At 35.7% G+C, this 17,183-nt stretch overlaps 3 protein-coding genes and 1 long non-coding RNA gene across 6 annotated transcripts; 3 read left to right on the top strand and 1 right to left on the bottom strand.

The window, feature by feature from the left end:
* Window positions 1-204: 204 nt before the first annotated feature.
* LOC113275026 lies at window positions 205-2,197 on the top strand. 3 transcript variants are annotated; one of them, XR_003323402.1, is made up of 4 exons: window positions 205-351; window positions 474-583; window positions 1,582-1,681; window positions 2,020-2,197. It is a non-coding gene; the product is annotated as an uncharacterized LOC113275026 (long non-coding RNA). The 3 variants fall into 3 exon arrangements; XR_003323403.1 differs by having other exon boundaries at window positions 1,810-2,197; XR_003323401.1 differs by having other exon boundaries at window positions 1,582-2,197.
* A 2,616-nt stretch (window positions 2,198-4,813) lies between these two features.
* LOC113275025 (protein STAY-GREEN, chloroplastic-like) lies at window positions 4,814-6,798 on the top strand. The gene is made up of 4 exons (XM_026524450.1): window positions 4,814-5,160; window positions 5,241-5,414; window positions 5,869-6,036; window positions 6,300-6,798. The coding sequence occupies exons 1-4, from the start codon at window positions 5,056-5,058 to the stop codon at window positions 6,630-6,632; spliced, it is 780 nt and encodes a 259-aa protein (XP_026380235.1). The 5' UTR covers window positions 4,814-5,055; the 3' UTR covers window positions 6,633-6,798.
* Window positions 6,799-9,693: 2,895 nt separating this feature from the next.
* LOC113272244 lies at window positions 9,694-10,585 on the bottom strand. The gene is made up of 2 exons (XM_026522114.1): window positions 10,213-10,585; window positions 9,694-10,034 (listed from the first exon to the last, which is right to left on the bottom strand). The coding sequence occupies exons 1-2, from the start codon at window positions 10,583-10,585 to the stop codon at window positions 9,694-9,696; spliced, it is 714 nt and encodes a 237-aa protein (XP_026377899.1).
* A 3,914-nt stretch (window positions 10,586-14,499) lies between these two features.
* Window positions 14,500-15,985, top strand: LOC113272243 (protein STAY-GREEN, chloroplastic-like). Its single transcript, XM_026522113.1, has 4 exons — window positions 14,500-14,613; window positions 14,694-14,867; window positions 15,167-15,334; window positions 15,529-15,985. Exons 1-4 carry the CDS (start codon window positions 14,500-14,502, stop codon window positions 15,730-15,732), a joined length of 660 nt encoding a protein of 219 aa, XP_026377898.1. The 3' UTR covers window positions 15,733-15,985.
* The last annotated feature ends 1,198 nt before the right edge of the window (window positions 15,986-17,183 follow it).

Here is a 17,183-nt window from a genome sequence, read left to right as displayed (position 1 = left end):
GCCAATATATCTTATCTTATACTAATATAAAGAAAAGACCTATTTTTGGTACGACCAACAATTTGGTCCGGACACCCTTAAATTACTATGTTAACCTTAAGCTAACTTCAGTTCTACTCGGTAAACCACGTAAATTAGAAAACATTCAAGGGCACAATTATAACAAGAGCTTAAATCTCTTCATCTCTTTTCTTTTCCTTTTACTCTTTCTCCTTCGTACAGACTACAGATTCATTAACACTGCTTCAAAAAAAAAACAAAAACAAAAAAAAGATCGATTAACACCATCGAATTTCTCTTAAATTCGAACTTCATTCTTTACAATCAAGATGGATTTTGTTAATTTAATAAGTAAGATTGATTGACTTCTCAAATTTCGAAGTTATTTTTCCGATTTAAGAAAAATTTGGGGTTAAATAAAGGAAATTAATTCTTATCAGGTTTTTGTTTGTTCATAAATTAATTCTTATTAGGTTTGGGTGATTGACAATGAACGGAAATAGAAATAGTGAGGTACGAATAGTTGGTCTAACATGACTTAGATTGGAAATTCTCTCAACTTTTTGGTGAAGAAGTTCAGAAGGTAAGTCTTTCTATTGGATCCTGTTAAAGTTTTAGATTAAAAACTTGGGTTTGATTTGGATTTTGTATTTTAAGTTTATTTAATTGATTTTGGATCTGCTTTGATTTGGGGGAGAAAAGAGATGAGATTTTTATGTGAGAATTTGTTGGTTTGATTAGTAATTTGTAGATTAGGTACTTTGGAACTGATTTTTTTATAATTAACAGTAGAAACCAATGGGTCTTAGGCTTTATGTTTTGCAGTATATGCACCTAATTTAGGGAGAAGAATTAATAAACAACGTCTCATTAGACTTCAGAGAAGTTTTGGTTTTTGTTGGTGGCAATAACAACGTAGGAAAGGTTCTCAAGTTGCTCAAACTCATTAGACTGAAGTTATGTTGTTGTGTCGTTGTGGTGTTGGTTTAACAGATGATTGGATATGTTAATTTGAAATGTGAAAAAAAATTGTTATGAAGATAATTAGAATGTTATAGTTTATAAATGTATTTGAAAAGAAATTTTACATTGTTGAACAAAACTATGCATGGTTATACAAAAAAATTATGTAAAGGTTGATGGGCAGGTAGCTAGGACACATACATAGCTAAATGACACCCACAATGGATTATGGAAGACAATGTAGTTTAAAGAGATTTTTTATTGGGATGATATGTGGATCTAATGTTGGAAGTTTGATTTAGTCTGTATGTATTGTGTGCTTCAGTGAATTAGTATGTAGGTTCACCAGTTCACTTGTGTTATCAGAAGGAATTATATGGTCCACCAGTTTTAAAGATTGAATCAATAAGACAATAACTGCTTTAATGAATTCAAAATCCACTTTGATGCCTGATAGCTTTACGTTAATTATGATTGAGATATGAAATCCTTTCAAGATTGTAGATTAGGTCTCATAGGAGAAATTGGTTATGTGATTTGATATGGTTAGCATTTAGACTATTAGTAATTGATCAGTTATGACCTTTTGATAAGTTCCATTTTGTGGATGGTGTACAGGAGGCATGACTCGGAGAACTTCTGACTTTTTTACCACAACGAGAAGCTGATAGACGACAAGTATGTGCTTCAAGTCTTCAGCATGCGTGATGATCCTCAGGTACAAATACTGATGTCGTTCCTCATAGTATTTTCTTTATATTAGTAAGATGGGGTGTATATGGAAAGGTAGAAGGAGTGGGGCTTAACCTGTTTCTCTAACATTGTTAATTTGGTATCCAAGTGTAGAGGGTTCATATTGTGTGAGCATATATTCAGGAAGGTCATCTACTAGCATAGGATTGTACGAATACGAGAAGTGTGGCGAAAACTGGGATTTAGAGTGTTTTTCTCTCATATAATTTATTAAAGTCTCGTTGTACAAAGCATTGTATCTGTATCTGTAATTTCAGGAACCATGTACAATACTGTTCTAATATTACGCAGTTTTAATTTCAGGAAGGAAGTAATCTTAAGAAAAAGTTATGAGGTGACTTGATGTAGTACTAGGCTTTGCTTCTGCTATAAAACGAAAAACAACATATACTCCTTTTTGTACATTGGAGATTCATTTACTGTAACTTGATGTCTTGAAACTGAAATTAGTGAGATGGAATTATGGATTTTAAGTTATACAGTACTAAGCTACTATATATTTTGTTGAATGTAACTTTGTTGGGAATTAGTTACCAACAGTAGGTGGTATTGATCTAGGTGTATCCGTGGTGTCGAAAAAACTATGGATGAAAATGTTATAAAGTTAAATTATTCTTTCTCTTTTTTTCTAATGGAAGGGCAGGCGCATCGCGCGTGCATGTTATGCTAGTGAAATAATAAATGAAATGACGATTTTCATCAAAATCTTTATTAATACAAAAAGGGTATTTATGAGATTCTTATTGTTTGTGAAGTCCATTAAAATGAGGGGTATTTATTCAATTTCTCTTAAATATGTCATGTAAGGGGATACAACTGGGGAATTAATTGGTCTAGCGGTCTACAACAACATGCAATGTAGTAACACACCCGTCATGAGAAAGTAACAAGTAGTGTGACGGTTCAGAACTGTTACGAGAGTGAGGGGAGTAGTGGTCATATGTAATCGATAGTCTTCCCAAACATGACGTACACGACTTCACCACTACCTCCACAATCCCACTTCTCCGCTCCTTCACAACTCTCATGTCTTACGAGAAATCAGCGTGTCTGCTATAATTATAAATAGATAGTTCAATCTATTCAGAAAGGGATCTGAGAGTTATGAATACAAGCCTAGCCTTTTATACAGTAGTTCAACTTCACACTACAAACACATCCCATGGTGATTTCTCAACTTTCTCTGCTTCCCTCCCCATCTCCTTCCTTTATGACCGAAGTAAGACGTGAACGCCCATTTTTTGGTTTATGGCTTGTACGATTTTGATTGCTTGAACTCACTCAAACATCAAGCTCACCCATACTTTTATAATATTTTTTTTTTTACCCTAAAACAAGTGTAAACCGGAAAAAAAATTAATCTCAATGTTGTCTGACGTTTTTGAACTTTAAGAGTAACAAAAAGGAAATGAACCGTTGTTAATTAGTACTCGTACTTCCACAAACTGCTCTGGTAGTTATTCATTTTCAATACACTTTTTAATACAATCATAACCACAAGGAGGACTGCGTGATTTGGATCAAGAGGTAAATGTTAGACTACATAATTAACTTGGTTTTTATGGATGATACTGAAACACCAGGCAGATTTAGTACACATGGTTTATTTTCATCCGGTATGAAATTTTTGGGTCGCAATGCAAACTTCGAGTGACAGTGTATCTTTTTATATGTTAAAGCGGCAGAATACATAATTACATATCACTATGCATGTTTTGGATTATGAAACCTTTCTCGGTCATCAAGCAAATTTTGGGTCGTGTGAAAAATTTTAGGTCACAATGAGAGACCTTGTGTCACCAAGTGATCATTATATAAAAAATGCTAATCAAAGTACAGTTTTTGGGTTCTGAGTAAACTTTAGGGTATGAAATAAGTTTTTTATCCGAATGTAATATTTGGACAACAATTCTAACTCACAAATGAAAGTGGTTTCCGATTCACTACCCAAATTTTGGGTTGCGGGGCATATTTTTGATTATGATTTAAGTTTGGCCACGTATTCATTTAGGATCACAACCAGTTTTTTTCTCTACATGACAAATTGGCTTGTAGAACTCAACTTAAGTCCACTTGGTATCTTTCAGGTGGCATGCCTGATTTTAAACAACCGGTCAAATTTTAGGTCACAATTAATAATTCAGTGAGTTAAAAAATCTAGCAAGCGCAAGTCTAATTGTGTCATTACCAAATAATTTTATTATTTTAAAGAAATTATTAATGAATCAAATATCCAAATATTTACTTAATGAAGTGATATTGTATGTTGGAACAGGAGACAAATTTAGATTATCCGCTCCACCCGATAAACTTTAGATCAAATGACAAATTTTAATTAAGAGGAAGGATCCATGAACAATCTTATATGGACACCATCTTACAAGATTTGCACGAATTTTTTTTAGAGTCTAAACGATAATGAATTAGAAGCTAATATTTTGGTGATACGTTCCTTTTATTAAATTCGAGTTTCCTATAAAAAAACGAGCATAATTCGAGATACTAAACCTCACCATCTACTGATTTTGATGTTAATCTTCAATGGTTGATTTTCAAAGTGGTATATGGGGTGTTATATGTCTCGAATTGTGTTCATTTTTCTGTAGGATTATCGAATTTCATAAAAAAATCACAACACCAAAGTATTGAGTTTCGTATTCATCGTCGTTTGGACTCCAAGAAAAGCGTCCATCAAAGATTATTCATGGATCCTCACTTCAACGATAATGTACGATATAAATTTCTAAGTAATAGGGAAAATCTTTATGTTGCAAGTCACAAATTTTGTTACAGGGACGATACGATAAGTTGATTTGGCCACAAACCCATTCTCTCTAATAGCTAATCGGATACCCAGTCGGCCAATTCCATTGTAATTTTCCAATGATTAGCAGAACACACCTTAAACTTCCCTCAAAAGAGGTAAGAATTAAACACACTAAATTTCAAAATGTCTACATTTAGGTAAATGAAACACACTTGTAGGAGTACTAAAGCCCACGTGCCATGAAAAGGCAGACACAACGTGTACATAAAAACTTGTAGAGAATAAACCAATTGCCAAACTTATAAGCTAACTCTCTCCCGCGGTCGGTTCAAGTTCTTCTCAACACGCATCCCTTCTAATTCTTAGAATCTTAAACCTTGAAAATCAATAGATTCGTAGTATACGAAACAACAAAACGGAAGAGTAAAGAAAAGAGAACTAGATAGAGAATTAGTAGTAGTTACTAATTTCAGTAGTAGTATTATTTAAAACTATCTTTTTCCACTGTATTTGGAGAGCTTTACCAAAATACAGCGACTTCCTCATCTCTATCTATTATTCTCAGAAGAGAGATGGCTTTCACAGCTACTTTTCTACTCCCATCACAACTAATCAAACCATTTCATCTCCATCGACAAAACAATCGATGTTTCAAGAAAAACCGATCAATTGTTCCGGTAATCCTTATTTTTCTGTGTGTATAAATTCTGGGTTTTTTTTGTAATTGTTTTTCTGATTTATGTGTGTGATTTTGTAGGTGGCAAGATTGTTTGGACCAGCTATATTTGAAGCATCCAAATTGAAAGTATTGTTTTTGGGTGTAGATGAAAAGAAACATCCAGGAAATCTACCAAGGACTTATACACTTACTCATAGTGATATCACTTCTAAGCTTACTCTTGCCATCTCTCAAACCATTGATGGATCACAGGTACTACCTGAAATTCTTTGTTTATTTTCTGTGATTTCGAGAAATTAATTCATCAAAAACAGAGCAGAACAGGGGAATTTTTCTTTTTTTTTTTTGTTTTTTCAAATTAAAGTGTCTTTTTCGAAGAGTACCATATTCTAGAAATACCCATGCGTGTCAAACAAATCCAAAACGAATTAAAATTAATAATTAGCAGTTAAATTTGCACGATAAAAAATAAGAAGAAAAAACGTTAATTATTGTTTTAAACGATGCTAAAACTCCATTTTTCAATACGAAATGGACATATGAGCTGTTGTTGCAGACTTGCAGTTCTAAAGTTGTACCTTTTCTTGCACCCATCTTTTTTGCATTTTCTTTTTCTTTTTTACTGCGTTGAATGAAAAAAGCACATAACGCTTTACTTTGATCTAATCCTGTTATGAATTTGGTTTGCAAAAAAAAAAAAAAACAGTTGCAAGGTTGGTACAACAAATTGCAAAGAGATGAAGTAGTTGCTGAGTGGAAGAAAGTTAAAGGAAATATGTCGCTACATGTTCATTGTCATATAAGTGGTGGTCACTTTCTTCTGGATCTCTTTGCTAGGCTTAGATTCTACATCTTCCGCAAAGAACTTCCTGTGGTAAAATTCTTTCCTATGATCTCTGGTTTTCGTTTTATTCGAGTAGAATAGTCTTCAGTGAAAGCAACCTACCAGAGTATGCTTCCCTGACATTGCATAGAAATCGGCATTGGGTACTATTCCTATATGCTTTTATATGCTCGTGTCCAACTAGCAATGATGCAAATGCAATGTCCGGTGGTTTTCTAGGCTTTCATCATATCTATGCTCCGCGATGCGTTACAGTATAGGTTTTGAAATAATAGTTCAAATTGTGCAAACAGGTATTGAAAGCATTTGTACATGGAGATGGAAATTTGCTTCAAAACTACCCAGAGTTGGAGGAAGCTCTAGTTTGGGTGTATTTTCATTCAAACCTTCAAGAATTCAACAAGGTAGAATGTTGGGGTTCGTTAAAGGATGCCGAAGCGCCGTCAGGCGGATCAAGTCAGATTAAGAGTTTAGATGATGACGACGAATTATCAGTAGTTAGACCACAACCATGTAAAGAAGATTGTACATGTTGTTTCCCGGTGACTAGTTTGATCCCATGGAGTGATCAAGAATTTCCCGATCCAAGTCTTAGCGGAACCAACCAAAATTTGCAACAACAGTAGTAGGAGTAATTCCCTTCTTCATACTAGATGATTGTTGATATAGTGGGAGCATTTATAAGTATATGCTACTACATATGCTCAAATTCTTTGACAAAATATAATGTAGAAATTGTAAAATGTAAATATAAACTTAGACAAATTCTTATAATACAGGTTGATTACTTAAGTTGTGTTAAATTGTTAACTTGTCTTCTGTTCTGTCTCTGTAATGAGCTCGTTCCACAAAGTTTTTTGCCATTATCCTGTTTGGGCGTCCATTTATCTTTTTTATAAGATATGGGTGCATTGGTTGATTTACTCAAAAACAATGTCAATGTATCTCCATTATTGCACAATCTTTACCAGCGCAGTGAGCAATGCTTAAAACGCTTTAAAATGAAAACTCATACACGAACAACACATGGGTCGGCCATAGAGGTTCAGCGACTTGTCAATGGTATTTACGCTTGAGCATTTGCAAGTGCTTTTTAGGTCCCTACTACGTGGGACTGTTGTCACTGTTCCAATTACTGCTAGATCCCATTGGTGAGGGGACTATTCCAATTTACCGTTGGAATCTATATTTAGAACAGTGGTTCTGTGCAGACCGCTGAAAAATCCATTGTAAAATCCACCCTTTCACATGAGGACAGGTCCAGTCCCTTTGAAAACAAAAAATCTTTGCAGACCCAGAAAAACTACACAAAAAAACCGCCACACACAAACCAACCCCTGCACGTCTCCCGAGGGGTTGGGCCCACTGAGACCCATAAATAATATAAAAAAAATGTGAGGCGATTTTTACCGGGTTTTATTTCTCGGTCTGTAGAGAAGCAGTGCTTTGGAAATTAGCAGGTTTACTTTTGGGCCCTCCATTTAAGAAAAATTTTGGGCCCTCAATTTTCGGTTTTCATAAGACATTTTTTTTTTTTTGAAACGAAAGGAATGTATCAAAAGCAAATTAGTTCAGTACATGATTTCTATCAGCTTGAAGTTGAACCCTGATCTCTATTGGAGAAGAACTAGACCAAGTAGTAGGCAAACCATTCACTCTAGCTAGCCTAGAGAGTGTCAGCTACCTTATTTCCTTCTTTAGGAATGTAATAACATTTCCAAAAGATAAATGTACGAAAAAACAATTGAATATCCTAAATCATATTGAGAAGCTGCCAATCTATTACAGCGTTTGTGTTGATTGCATCCACCACTGTATTAGCATCAAGCTCGAAATGCACTTTCTCTAGCTTTAGCTCTTTTGCCCACTTCACAGCTTCCCACAGGCCCATGCATTCAGCTTGCTCTGCGCTCATAATATCTTTCAGTTGGATGCACTTTGTTGCTTGCTGCAACCCTGCAAAATTCTGAATGATTAGTCTAATGCCACCAGACTTATTAGAGTTTAAGAAAGAAACATCATAGTTTATAGTCACAAAATCTAATGGAGGGGGTATCCAATGGAAAAAATTACGACATATTTTATTATTTATAGTCTCTATCCTGTTGCAATTTGAAGAGTATTCTTCAATAAAGTTTCGGCATCTTTTCATAGTTTTATCTGGAACTGGATTGATGTTCTGAAAAGCTTTATCACATCTGTCAAACCATATGCACCAGGCAGTTATAGCTCTTTTGCAGATTTCCTTCTCTGTAATCGTCTTCTCATGCAGATCATCAAACCAGCTTCTTATCTAGTCAGAGAGACTGGATAGTCCATTAGAAGTATAGCCTGATATCGGAAACCAAACCATTATGGGTAAGTTGCAATCCATTAGAACATGAGCAGAGGTTTCTTGAACTTGTTCACAGAAGGGGCATTCATCTAAAACTCCTGGGATCTTTACGCTGAGAATATCTCTTGTGGGAAGGAGGTTAAATATAACCTTCCATAAAAAGTGAGGATTCTGGGTAGAATGGGAAGTTTCCACAAAGTTTTATAATTCTTAACCATTCTTGGGCCCACATAATCTGGACCATGATGATCTTCATACATCCTGCGATAAGAAGACTTGACTGAGAAGGAACCATTTCTTTCAAGGAGTCATATCAGTCTGTCTTCCTGGTTGTTGTGAGTAGGAATACTTAAGATGTAATTAACTGCGGTGCTTTCAAATAATTCCTAGAGGATGGTGAGGTCCCATGATACTGCATCTGGAGTAAAAAGTTGGTATACATACTTGCATTGTTGACGAGAAGAACAATTTTGTTTTGGTTGTGGTGGGATCGATAGCTCTTGAATCCATCTCTGCTTCCAGATTAAGATTTTTTTACCATTACCCAAACTCCAGCAGCTGTGCTTTTGAAAAAATTAAATCTCAGAGATTATGCTTCTCCAATACTAGATGGTGTTTGTCTTCTTCTTCAGGATATAAAGATCTCCATCGGGAAAGTATTTTGCTTGAACAGATTTTGTCATCATTGAATCTGTGTCAGAACAAAGTTTCCAAAATGATTTTGCAAGTAGCGCTCTGTTGAAGATGTGCATATCGCGAAAACCTAAACCTCCTTCCTCCTTAGGTTTTTTAGTTCTTTTCCAGGTGATAATGTGATTACCTCTGCAAGATTTTTTGTTTCTCCAGAACTGTTGTTGAGTTGAACTCATTTTCTTTATGGTAGTATCAGGAAGTTTGAAGCTCGTCATATGGTGTATAGGGATGGCGCTAGAGACATTTTTAACCATGAAAGACCGTCTAGCCTCTGCCATGTTGCTTCCACTCCAGCTAGAGAATTTATGCTCCATTTTATCACAAAGTGTGGAAAATGGGATGCGATTGTTTCTGCCCACAAAAAAAGGTAAACCGAGGAATTTTTTATCTGAGATATTAATATATACCACTTGTAGATGACCACTAATTGTCTGGTAGAGACTTGGATCTGTGTTAGAACTAAAGTAAACAGCTGACTTACTGAAATTTATCAGTTGGCCAGAGCATTGGGAGAACTGTTCTATGACTTGAAGAAGCTTTCCAACTTGAGAATGGGTTGCCTTACAAAACAAAAGAAAATCATCGGTAAAAAGCAGATGGTTAATCTTTGGAGATGAACGAGAGATCTTCATACCTGTCAGCTGGCCAGTTTTTTCATACTATGCCATATATCTCGAAAAAGATTCCATAGCCAATATAAATAAGTACAGTGACAAGGGATCACCTTGCCTTATAGCACGAGAAGACTTGAAAGATGATGTTTCACAGCCATTGAGCAGTATTTCAATTTGAGTAATTGAGATGCATTGGGAGATTAACTGTCGAAATTTCTCCGAAAAACCAAATTGCTTGAGAATGTCCAACAAGAAACTCCATTCCAATCGATCAAACGCCTTGTACATGTCCATTTTGAGTGCAAGATGACTGGTCATACCTTCCTTTCTTTTCGTAGCTTGAACAATCTCCTTCACTAGACAAGTGTTCTCGGATATTACTCTTCCTGGAACATTGCAGATTGCATTGGGGAGATAATATTAGCAATATGCTTCTTCATTCTTAAGGAAATGATTTTTGAGATAATTTTGTGCACTGTGTTGCACAAAGCTATTAGTCGGAAGTCTTCTGGTTTATGAGCCATTTGGACCTTTGGTACCAAGGAGATTCTCGTATAGTTTAACTGCTTGAAAAAAACCCGGAGTGAAAGAAGAACTTGATCATTTTGCAGACATCATCTTTCACCAGCTTCCATTGAGTTTGATAGAAGTCAGGAGGAAATCTGTCTGATCCTGGTGATGTCCAAGGCTCCATTGTCATTAAAGCTTGATGTATTTCCTGGTCAGTTGGTATCGCCTCAAGTTCTTGATTGTGCTCATCTGTTATGCACTGAGGAATATGCTGAAGAAAGTGATGGCTATCTGCTGGAGTTGAGGTAGTCATAATCTTCTGAAAGTGGTTGTTGAGGAGGGATGAGAGGGAATCCCTATCAGTACCCCAAGTTCCATCTTGAGCTAACAGAGAGTCGATCTTGTTGCGAGATTTTCTTCTATTCATTCTGATACGGAAGTATTTTGAATTCATATCCATGTCATTGTAAAAATGATCTCTTGCCTTTTGCATGTTCGATCTTGCATGTATATCATTGAGCTTTCTGATTTCTGATTCTAGTTGTATGATTGCATCAGTGTTAAAGCCATTCAAATCTGTAGATTGTAGATTATTAATGTCAGATTGCATCTGAGAGATTCTATTATTGATGTCACGGAAAATACATTTACTCCAAGAGGAGAGGATATGTATAGTGTGGGACAATTTATTAGAGAAAACATAAGCATTTTACCCATTATAACTTGAGGACCAAGCAGATTTGATTCCTTCAGCATAACTATCTTGATTTAGCAAATGTTCAAAAAACTTCCGATTTTCACCTGACATTCTATTTTTTTTAGAAAGTTCTAAGAAAATAGGGACATGATCAGATCCATTTTGAGACAAATGACTAAGGATAGAGTCTGGGTACATCAAGTACTATTCACTATTTACTAAAGCCCTATCAATCCTAGATTTTATATGCCCAGTTCCATGACTATTACTAGTCCATGTGAATGGATTTCCACAAAAACCTAAATCAGAAAGGTCTGAATCTTTGATTAAGTCATGTACTTCACTAGGAGTAATATAAGTAGACTCGTTATTCTTATCACTAGGAGAGAAAGTGACATTTAGATCGCCTATAAGCACCCAAGGTCTATAAATATTTCTACTGAGATTATTAATATAGGGCCATTGATCTAGTTTTTCACGATTGTAAGGAGTGCCATAGACACAAGAAAGATACCAATCTCCCTTACTGGGATCATTAGTCACTTGAGTATGTATAATTTTACCAGTTTGGTGAATAATATTCACCGCAAAACCATCTTTCCAAAGGAGTATCAGACCTCCAGCAGCTCCTATAGAAGGAACAATGACATTGTTTGGCATACCTAAGAAGTTCGTAAGCGTTAGGATTCTATTGTCATTTATTTTAGTTTCACATAAAAAAAAATCATATCAGGGGCATGGAGATTATTGAGATATTGAAGGTGATCTCAGGTATCTTTTCCTAAGAATCCTTGATAGTTCCAACTTAGGATTTTCATCTTGAAGGTAAAATGCAGTTTAACAAAAAGAAAAAGATTAATGCTGGAAGGAACCGTATAAGAAGCTTGTAAAGCGAGGAAAGTATGAGAAAAATGATAAGTTTAGAAAATACCAAAACAGTGGTAGCGGCAGCCTCATCATAGCATGAGAGTACTCCTTTGCATTAGCATCTCCTTCGTCTATCAGATCATGCTCCATGCCATCAAACTCAATATTAGATGGATTTCTTCCAGTATTTTGCTCAATGATGATCTTTTGTAAGTCTTGTCCTTGCAACACAGGATTATGATTGGCACTAGAGGATTCTACAGATTCTTCTTCAGCATTTTTTAATCTCTTAGGTCTCCTAGTTTCATCTTGATCTTCAGTATCTTTTGGTATGCTCCTTTTGCTAGCTTCACATATTCTTTGAATCGGTATGTCAAGGTCATCACATATGTTAACCCCATAGGATCTAGCTAACTCATGCATATGATTAATGTACTGATTATTAGTGAATCCTCTAATCATTAGGTCTTCGGCAACATTTGCACATTCCTCCTTGTTATGATCAACAGTCCAACAGTGTGGGCGTAAATTATGTGGTTGACGTTCCCAGTGATATCAGACCCAAGTTACACCTCCAGCTCTTGTATTCCACCATCCACCCCTGAAGAGTGGCTTTCTTAGATCTATCTTGACCCTAGCAGAGATCAATCTACCAAAAGTAGGCCTATAGTTTGGAGGATTAGTCGATATTTTAGAACCCAATTCCACCAGAGCTTCATATATTACTTGAACTGAGTGGTGTTCAAGTAATAAATTCTTAAATTGAACCGTCCATTCTTGATGCGTAAATTGCCAGTCTTTTAATGGAATTGAATCATCATATTTGAGAAGATTAAGATGAGACTTACGGACATTCCAAGGACTCTTCTTAAGAACAACTCCCATTACTTATTTAGAAAAAAACTTAAAAAGGAAGATATTTTTATCCAAAGAACGAACTTCCCTTATCTTGTAGTGCTTCCATAGAAGTTGCAATTCTTTTCGAACCACGTCAGTTTCATTTTTGGTCTTCTGAGAAGAGTTTGCCGATGAGGGTATGACCTCTTTCCTCTGTTGCTACAGAAAGAGCTCTAACAGATCCTATAGTTTTTCTCATTTGTTTAGCAGAAATGTCACGAATATTTGCATTTTGAAGCTGGTTGGTGATGGTTGAAACTTGTTGATCGGAGGAAGAAGCCATAGCTATTGCTTGAGAAGAAACATGAAAAATTAGGGTTAAATGAGGTGAGCGAGACTTTCTGCTGTCTTGGTTATATAAGCATATGATAATAAATGGATAACCATAATTAGTTTTAAAAGAATAACTAAAAACCTTAGATTTTGGCAAGTCAAAGACTGTAAACAAGGCTCGCGGATATTTTGAATTGAATTGGTAAGAGATATTCAAGATATTATGGAAACTAGAATTTATTTCCTGTTGTTGACTTGAAAAAACATTGAATGGGTATAGGAAAGACTGCATAAACTGATCAGAATAGCTGTACTGCCACCAATTGCGCGGATTCAAAATTTGAATTTTCCCTGGTTTGTATGATTTTGGAACTCGGGTAGACTGAGTTTAAATCTGGAGATTTGCGTAGATCATTATTATAATCATATAGATGATTCATGGCAAAATACTGGAACATACTATAGAAATCCATCTTGAGAGTGATGGTCTGCAAAATTGCTGAAGAAGATGACTTGCATACTGCTCCTGATTGAAACAATAATGTTTGAACAAAGAGCGTGACTAACAAACAGGTCCAATACTGTATGCCTTCCATAATAAGGATGAATGAGGCCCTCCAAAGAAAATTAGCAATTCATTGGCTGAATATCCATCTGCATGAAAACCAAACTTTGAAAAAATTAAAATGCTAAAAAGAGAAACCAAACTATTTATGAAAAAAGTGAATCAAACTAAAGGAAGAAATGATGAATTAAAAGATACATAAGGATGCAGGGAAAATGAATTTTTTTAAAAAGTGATAATACTAATTATCAATGAGAAGAAATTAGTTTGGATTCGTGAAGGAAAAGGTAAATTTCATGAAATTTTTTTAAACTGAGTTGACACCAATTTGCAGAACTTCTCTCTCCTCACAGCTTATAAAATTGAACGCTCATAAAACATCCCTTGTCCCACTAGCCTGAATGAGTAAAACCCTGCAGGTAGTAGTCCCCAGGGTACCGCTAGCAGCCTTCAAAAAGGAAAAAGAATAAATTGGTGGCTTCGGTGGGTTTGGCAGAGGCTGTACGACATTTAGTTAGGTCGGGAGAGCCATTTTTTGTTTGTAGTTTCAGCTCTCTAATAAGTCCATTGAACATGTTGATCACATCTATTTAGAGAGAAAAAAAATGATTGCAGCATACAAGATATTTATCAACCACATTCGAAAAATATGTGAATATTTTGTGGTTGAAGTGGGAATAAAGGTTTTAAATTACAAAGCCCTAATTAACAGATATTGACGTATGAGCCTTATACAGGAGTATCTTTTATCTCTATGGTATGGTGTAAAATAAATTCCAGCGTCAAACGACTTCACCACTCTACCGAGAATACGTAGCTAACACAGTGTGCTAAAATTATTGGGGTAGCTAGGAACACGTACAACGGTGCTCTTAATTCTCTTGTCTGCCTGCCGGGACCTAGCCAGTAAAACTTCAAGGTGCTAAAAACAAATGGTTATCGTTTGCGCACTGCACAATCACTTCGGTCTCTTCACCATATATTCCAATATGTTGCCACCCTCATTGCACCATTTTACATTATCGACTGTGGATGCTGATAGATGGCTGTCACTGCTACTTTTCTTCTTTCATCACAACTAACCGAACCATTGTTATCACGTCAACCTCGTCAAAAATGCAATCGATCTTTCAAGAAAATCCGATCAATTGTCCCGGTAATCTTTGCTATAAATTCTGTGTTTACCTGTTGTTGTTTTTCTGCAAGTGTTTTGATTTGTGTGTGTGTGTTTTCTAGGTGGCAAAATTGTTTGGACCAGCTGTATTTGAAGCATCAAAGTTGAAGGTATTGTTTTTGGGTGTAGATGAAAAGAAGCTTTCTGGAAATATTCCAAGAACTTATACACTTACTCACAGTGATATCACTTCTAAGCTTACTCTTGCCATCTCTCAAACCATTGATGGATCACAGGTATTATTATTATTTACTACCTGATTTATAAAGAACTTTGTTTATTTTCTGTGATTTTGAGACATTAAATCATCCAAAACAGGAAAGTTATTCCGGACAGATGCTAGGACACTGTTATTAGTTTACTTTTCCACTGCATAACGGGCATGAGTTGTTGCTGCATTTCTAGGATTGCACTTTTTCTTGCACACTCTTTTTTTTCTTTTTTTTCCCCCTTCTTATACGGATTTGATTGGAAACACACGTGACACTTTAGATTGGTCTAACCCAGTTATGTGTTTGATTTGATTGGGAAACAGTTGCAAGGTTGGTACAACAAATTGCAAAGAGATGAAGTAGTTGCTGAGTGGAAGAAGGTTAAAGGAAATATGTCTCTACATGTACATTGCCATATAAGTGGTGCTCATTTTCTTTTGGATCTCCTTGCAAGGCTGAGATTCTACATCTTCCGCAAAGAACTTCCTGTGGTAAAATTCCCTCCTCTTCTCTTTATTATTCGAGTTAATAGTCTTAATCAAAGCAACTAACTTCAAATGATCTATGCTAGCAATGGTGTCACATCCGGTGGTTAACTAGTCTTTTCATTACATCTATGCTCGCGATGCACAGCCTGATTCTTTGAATCCAGGTTTTGAAATAGTTGTTCAAATTGTGCAAACAGGTATTGAAAGCATTTGTACATGGAGATGGAAATTTGTTTCAGAATTACCCAGAGTTGGAAGAAGCTTTAGTTTGGGTGTATTTTCATTCAAATCTGCGAGAATTCAACAAGGTAGAATGTTGGGGTCCGTTAAAGGATGCTGAAGCACCGTCAGACAGATCAAGTCAGACTAAAACGCTAGATGATGGCGCCGACGCATTATAACAGAAATTAATTACTCAAATTCAGTTAAATTGTTAATTTGTCTTCAGTTCGTCTGTAACGAGCTCAATCGACCAAGTTTATTTTGCTATTTTCTGGTCTGGGCGACTAATTTCTTAGTAGATGCGGAGAGTACATTCGTTAATCTACTCAAAACAATGTAATGTATCTGCATTTTTGCACAATTTACTAGTGCAGGGAATCCATCAGAAGCAAAACTTAAAACGTTTTAGAATGAAAACTCAATCACCATAAACTTATGGGTCGGCACTAGTGACTTGTCAGTGGTTTGCGCTTGCATACTTCCAATTGCCTTTAGGTCCCATTCATGTGGGGAAGTTCCCGTTACTGTTGGAACCGATATTTATTGGCCTATGAGGGTTTGGTGAGGTAGATCCGTGAAGGCTCCTTTTCAACTATATGAAATTTAGTTGGGAGATCTAAATAGTCCATGTTTTGTTTGCAGATGAAATGATTGCAGCAGCCAGCATACATGATTTTCAAATACATTTGAGAAATATGCAAATGCTTGCCAATTGGACCCTGAAACTGGGCCTAAAGTTTTTATTACATGTACAAAGCCCTAATAGAGGTTAAATTTTGAACCCTGTTTTAGGGCATACAAGAAAATTTCAGGGCATACTGAATAAAGATAAAAACGAGTTGGAAATAGTAAATCCAATAACCCCTTAACCAAATATTTTTGGTAATGACAAATTTATCCTTTCTGTATTAGTGTTAATAATAATGATTAGTATTTAGTATAAAAATGATTAGTGATTAAGATAATTAAGTTATAAAAGTTTGTGTTGATGATAATTTTTGGGGAAGAAAAAAAAAGTTAGGTTTTTTGGAGAACAAGAAGAAGGGGAGTGAGGAAAAACTTGGATTTTTATGAGCCAAATTCAGAAGATGAATACAACGATGAGAAACCCAATGCTAACAGCACACAAGTATACTTCCAGATTATCTTTAATTTCATTTGTGTAGGTTGAAATCATGAACCAGAGATAGGTTCGCTTGAAATTATCAGCCGAACCTAACTTGTATACTACAGAAGATGAACAGTTCGACTCACTCAAAATACAATAGTTATTGGCCGAACTTATAGTTTGTAACTCCCGACCTACTTACTAGTTAAATGTTCGGCTAATAAGAAATTTTCATTACAAGCCGAACCTTCTCGGTATGCAAGTGTGATACAGAGCTGCCTGTGTTGCTAGGATGGTGTCGTATCTCTCTGATCATGTTCCTTATGTAACAAGGTGTCTGTTTTTGATTGATTGTTGTTGATAAACTGGACCAAAGTAAGGAAGTCTGTTTCGTACCGAATCTTCTTCCATCCATATATCATTGTCATTCTTGCTGAAGGTAAAAAAAAGCACATGTCTTTGCAGTCGTGGCTGTAATGATTTCCATGGGGGATGTTACCGCTGTTATTGCTTTGTCTTCGT

Source organism: Papaver somniferum, chromosome 4 (genome assembly GCF_003573695.1).
Source record: "Papaver somniferum cultivar HN1 chromosome 4, ASM357369v1, whole genome shotgun sequence".
Lineage (NCBI taxonomy): Eukaryota > Viridiplantae > Streptophyta > Magnoliopsida > Ranunculales > Papaveraceae > Papaver > Papaver somniferum.
The sequence above is the reverse complement of the archived record's forward strand: the minus strand, read 5'-3'. Positions and strand labels throughout refer to the sequence as shown.